This window comes from Caretta caretta, chromosome 10 (assembly GCF_965140235.1).
Source record: "Caretta caretta isolate rCarCar2 chromosome 10, rCarCar1.hap1, whole genome shotgun sequence".
NCBI lineage: Eukaryota > Metazoa > Chordata > Testudines > Cheloniidae > Caretta > Caretta caretta.
The window spans coordinates 54,913,364-54,919,363 of NC_134215.1; the positions used below are offsets into that span (position 1 = coordinate 54,913,364).

Below are 6,000 nucleotides of genomic sequence, written 5' to 3' on the forward strand. Positions count from 1 at the left end.
GGATAGAAAACCTTTTCTATCTAGCTCTAGAGCTTGCAGGTTTATAAATCATATGGCATTCACAGGCATGGGAGTGGTTAATTGACATGGTGGTAAAAAGTGAGAAGCCCAAGGAGCTTTTTCAATACTGGGCTCACACTGGCAGGCTCACCTGTACAGCTGGACTGGTAGAAGCACTAGTGGAGAATTATTTTTGATACAATTCTCTACTGCAGTCAAGGCCTAAAGAAAGAAGGCCATGTTGGTCTCCTTGGTCATTCAATCCTTGTTCCCTCCACCTAGACTACAATTGCTAACTAGTGCCAACTGGGTGGAGTTTTTTTTAATTTTGTTTTGGTTTTTTTGCTTTGAACACCAGTCCACTAGAGACTGGACAGAGCCCACAAAGGGATCTCCTTTAAGGCTTTAAACACCCATTAGATAGTACCAGCTTTCAGGCTCTACCAATCTGGCCTGGATTTGGACCAACAGCATCTGAGCTGATCCTCAGCCATCTAGCCCCTTCTTTCCTGGCTGAGTCAAATGTAGTGTAAAAACCTTAATTTAGGAATACAGTAGCAGACTGCTGAGTACGTGTCTCAAGCAAGTCACAAGCTGTGCTATACATGTATGTCTCATCGCAATCACAGATATCCCACTTCTAGCCTGAAGTGCTGTTCTTAACCTTCAGCTTGCACGTGAATACAAGTTATTTCAGTGCTACAAAATGTGCGAGCAGTTCTATTCCTTATAAGAACTTTGTACATGCTGTGGTCACGATTCTTTGTAATCACATTGTGGGGTGACTATTGAGAGAACTGTTTCTAGCACCTTCCATCGGAGGTTCTCAAAATATATTACAAACTTTAATTAACGAAACCTCACCCGATCCTGGTGAGGTGGGTAAGCACTACCACCCCCATTCTACAGATGGATAAATGGAGGCACACGTATGACTTGGCCATGGTTGCTTTAAGACCATGTTAGAGCCAGAAAGGAGAATTCAGACCTCCTAAGGTCCCTGTTCCAATCATTAGATCCCACCACACCTATTGTAAAAAAGAATGTTCACCCTTCCCCTAGCCATGGCTACCAGTTTTATGTGCTGAACTCCTGGCCTGGTGTGAGCTATTCTCAGGCTTTTCACAATTTGTATGATATTTGCAGGGGAGGGTGGAGAGGGAAGGGAATAAAGATTTTCAATGTCTCATTGAAACACGTTGTAAAATGCTTCATAACAAGAGCAAGAGACATTTATACCTGTCTGAAACTGAATCCAAACAGAGACAGTCTTGTTGCCAATGAGGGAAACTTGGCAGGACTGTTTTTTTGCGTCGCCAGTGTCTGTCTGTGTGGGAAGCTTTGAACAAAGAAGCTCTAGTCCCCTAGGGTCCTGCCACTCCCAGGGCAAAACCAGTCCCTTCCCCTTTTTCCTCTTACTCTCTCACACGCATGCACTCTTGCGCTTGCGCTCTCAGTACCACTAGCTACAACAACAACAAATTAAAACCTACAATGCTGGTAAACTTACAGGAAAGGGAGATTTGAAAAAAAGAGAGAGAGCTGGAGCAAAGCCAGCGTCCCCGAATGACTCCAGCTCACCAGCCCGCCCCTGAATGACGTGCTCCACCCCCTTCTCCCCAGAGGGCAGCCATGGCTATCCCTTGTTCTCCTCATAAGAGAGAGGCGTTCCCCTTCTCCCTCTCTGGGTTTCTAGTTAGTTTGAGAGCTCAGGAACCTTGCAACTTTATCTTGCATTTAAAAGGAAAGCAAAGATGAAGCATAAGGGGGCAATGTTAACAGACTTTCCTCAAAAATCAAGCAGCAAAACCTTTTGCATCAGTCAGAGGAAACAAAAGCTGGACAAGACACAGTGCAAGGCAAGTTACGGTACCAAGGATTCGGCCTGCCTCTGGCCATGTGGCACAGGGGATATGTCACTGCCCACACACAACTTAAAATTCCATATTACTCTCGCCGCTTCCCCACACCGAACTCAAACCCTAAAACCAGAAGGGCTCTCATCCCATGTGCAACACTAGAGGGGAAAAGGGAGGGGCGTCATCTACATCGTGTCATCTACCTCAAAGCTAGCACTAATTATGGCTGGTAATTTGTTCCAAGTATTTAGTTTTTATTTTTCCTTATGTTATTTATCTGTGGCCAGACTTGAATTGTTACAAATGTGTTCGTTGTTTGAAGTTATTCAGAGAGTGGCCATTCAAGCATGCTCTAGTCTATGCGTTGTTCTCAAGGTGCTCGCTACGACTGAGGTTGCGAGCAAGCATTGGCCACCTAACGTGGTGCTCCCTAATGGCTGGCCTAACCTTTTTCTCTCCAGGAGTGGGGCTTGGCTAAGTTTCAAGGTGGCCATGTTAACACTTCCAGCACACAATTCTGTATGTCCGCTTTCATGTGAGTACTCACAAGACTTTTACTTTTTCTCTGTACATTCTTGCAAGCCAAAAGAAGTGCTTGTATGAAAGTTCACAGAAAGCAAATTAAGAAAGTCTCAAACACTGGTCAAACTCAGCTGGTGGTTTGCATTCAAATGGATGTTTGTACCTGAGGATGTGGCCAGCTGCTACCACAGCCCCTTGGAGATTGCTTTTACACGTGTATGGGTGAGCGGGAAACACAGGAAATACCTCCCTGGGTGTCTCTCTCAACCTCTCCCCATTCTCTTCTGGGCCACTCAAGTGCCTACTGCATAGAAAGAAACACACTGACTCAGGTGTCACTAAAATGTTTAATTTTAAATTTGTGGGTGTTGAAGCTTGAATAGGAGGTGATGGGCTGCTGAATTCAGGGTACTGCCAGAAGCGGAGGGTAGGGAGCTGTAGGTAAGAGGGGATGCAGGCATAAGAAGCAGTGGGTGGGATAAGAGGAATTACGTGAGAGGGGGCTAGCAGCTGAGAATTACAGCTCTGTGGATCCATCTACTTACACCTCTAACACTTCATACGTACGACTAAAGCAATAAAAATAATAAAGTTAGCTTCAAATGGATGACTACTAGAATGATTATTCCCCAAACTTTTATTGTGGGCTTGAGTTCTGAAAGATGAAATCATAATGTTGGCCAAATGCAAGATGGGGGAAGGGAGGTCTATTTATTTATTCATTTATGACAAATTGTAATGAATAAATCTTTGGCCAGCCAGTAACTAACCTGTATGGGTCCTTAGATGAGCTTTGAGATGGGAAGATTTGCCATAAACTTTTTCGCACCCCACGTAGTGGCATTTGTGCTTTTTCTGGGGTGACTCAGGGTCAGCCCGGTTCCTTCCCCGTCTGCTCCTTTGTTTGGGGCTTGGCTCGCTTACTGCAGCCAGGCTAGTAGGTGTGGCTGCTTTTCCTTCGCCACGCTTGCTGGTTGGGGAGACACTTTCCTCCCCAAACTGAGGATGAAAAGAAGGACTTAGTTTTTCCCTGTGATCGATGCTCTCTGTTTTTTCCATCCGAACGGTGGCAGAGTTTGGGACGTGCTGATTGAGATCAGCTAAAATCCTGGCCACCACAAACAGCGACGATCCATTGTCTTTCCCAGTCTCTCTTACTTCCCGCTTATTTTCTCCATTTGATAGAGGAGGAGGTACTGCTGCATCAGGTCGGGGATCTGCGTCCCCTTGGGGACTGTGGATAATAGCACGATTGGACATAGAAACAAGGCACTCGGCTGCAAAATGATCCACGTATGCTGCTGTTGCCATTTTTCATAGGTGTATTTAAAAAAAAATTGCACGTTTTCCCTTTTTAAAAAAAAATAAAATAAAAGCAGACTTTTCCCCTCCTATTTCTTAGGATCCCTTTGTAGAAGCGAGGGCTGACTGAGCAGCTATCTTAAATGCACTCTGTTTGTGAAGATTGCACCCAGCTTGTCACTAAAGAGAAAAGGCATTTAAAGTCCAGTGAAATAAAAAAGAGCAAATCCTAACTCTGGCAGCTTGTTGCTTTAAGTGGGAATTAACGCTGATCTTCTAGAGTGCAATGAAATGACAAAAATGCAGTTTCTCTAACCCGTCCATTGCATTGTGACAGTAGAATAAGCTTTCCCCGTTATTGCTCCTCTGAGTGTTTCAGAGCCCCATGGGGGCGTGGCATGGAAAAACATCTGGGTGTGATGTCACAGAGAAGCCACATCCTGGGTTGATCAGGTTAGCAATGAACATAGACTTCAGCTGCTGCTGCTGCACTGAGAGAGCGAGAGAGAGAGAGAAAAAACAGCAACGTGCAGACACAGAGATGTGGCTGTGAGCTTGGAGTCGGCAATGGAATAAAAGCAGGCAAATGAAACAAAGAATGTGATTGGTTCGGGGAAGGTGTTGTATAAGCCAATCGATGTGTCTATGTAGAAACCTCCACATTTGCAAATTTCAAGGAGCCAATTAAATTCTTCTTACTTTATGACTCAGCAGGAGGCAGAAATTGAAGATTATCTTTGGCTCATTTCTGTGAAATCTTCCTTGCAGAAACAAGCTCATTGATTCTGGGGTGTTTTAGATGATACAGAAAAGTAATAGGCTGGTGAACTGAATGCGCGTGCGCTTGCTTGCTCTCTCTCTCTCTCACGCTCCATGAACTTTAGTTTTCCGGGTTGTGCAACGATTAACCACGTCATTGTTTTCTAATGTTGTTCCTTCTGTAGTTCCCTAACAACTTCAGGGCACGGTATATTTAACCTTTTATTAGTTGAGGCAATTTAATAGGCATTGATTTCTAAAAGGCAGGAATTAAACAACTTTCTAAATGTGAATGAGACCACTAGCATAGGAAAAGGGAAAGGTTTACAGAGTCTCAAGATGTAGCTAAAAAACTGGAGTTCCTCTTTGAGACTAGACGTTTTTATGCTGTCAAAAACCAGCTTTAACTAAGTACAAAAAACACTGTTTAAAACATCACCTACGTAGGCCCTACAGACGAGCACCTTTTCTGGCCATTTAAAAATAAAAATGGCAATAATTTTTTTTTTTTTTGGTTCCCAACCTGTAGGAGAAATACCCTATCAACTACTCAGGCTATTTGTTTTTCTTATGTTAGTGTGTGAGTGAATGAATAAGTGGGTATGATGTGTTTATGTGAACAAGTTATTTGAGGGAAAGCACAAAGAAGTCAGTTTGAATTTAATTCTGAAATGGTTTTGTGGTCATTCTTATTTCTTGTTAGTGTGTGTTCATGGGCTAGTAGTCCAGTGCCTGTGAAAGACCCATCTCTCACACTTATGAGCCTTTTGTCACCCCTTTTCTGTGAGGAAGCAGATTTCAAGGTCTTGCTGATTAACCTTGTCAGAAAAGTTAGATTGGGGTGGGATATTTCTGTGGAAAATTTTGACTTTTCATCAAAAACTTTTGGCCAAAAAGAAAATCAAAGTTTCTATAAGGGAAAACAGAAATAAGATGTTATTTTAGGTTGGTTTAACCTGAACTGAAATATTTTGGCTTGTCAAATGAAAACATTTGTTTGAGAAGTTCAATCTTAAACATAGCCATAGCACCTCATGGGAGTTGCAATTCGGGTGCCTTGTGCTCTATTCTCCCCTAAGGGGTGGGCTCTCTGGTTGGACTAGATCTCCCATAATCAACCGTGGTCTCCCCTCTCACTGCCCCCCAGGGAATCTTGTGGCAGATGTAATCGAGCTAGAGAGCTCAGTCCACAGACCAAAATGCGGGGGCATGAGACAGCTTACTGGCTCAGCAAGATGTGGTTAAATGTCAAGTTGGGCCAAAACATTTTGATTCAGGAATATCAATGTTTTGTTTTGATCGAACGTGTCTAAACAAAGTGTTTCACCATTTCCAGATTGAAAGCTTGGGGTTTTGCGGGTACGTTGAAATTTTTCTGCAGAAAGCAGACACTTTTTTCATAAATTTTGTTTCTTCAAAAACTCACTTTTCCAGCGAAAAACAGTTCTGATGGAAAGTTTCTGACCAGTCCGACTCGAAGACCAGTATCCCTTTTTTGGCAGAAATCCAATGAGACAGTCATATTTACAAAATGTACACAAGTCCTGTTTCCAGGAAT

The 6,000-nt window shown here is 43.3% G+C and overlaps 1 protein-coding gene across 1 annotated transcript in view; it reads right to left on the bottom strand.

Annotated features, from left to right (window-relative positions):
• KLF13 (KLF transcription factor 13) overlaps nucleotides 1-4,243 on the bottom strand; it is a 43,576-nt gene extending 39,333 nt beyond the window's left edge. Inside the window, exon 1 of the mRNA XM_048867108.2 lies at nucleotides 3,152-4,243. Within this exon, the coding sequence (XP_048723065.1) occupies nucleotides 3,152-3,692 (541 nt within the window). The 5' untranslated portion in view covers nucleotides 3,693-4,243. The remainder of the gene's footprint in view (nucleotides 1-3,151) is intronic.
• Nucleotides 4,244-6,000: the final 1,757 nt, after the last annotated feature.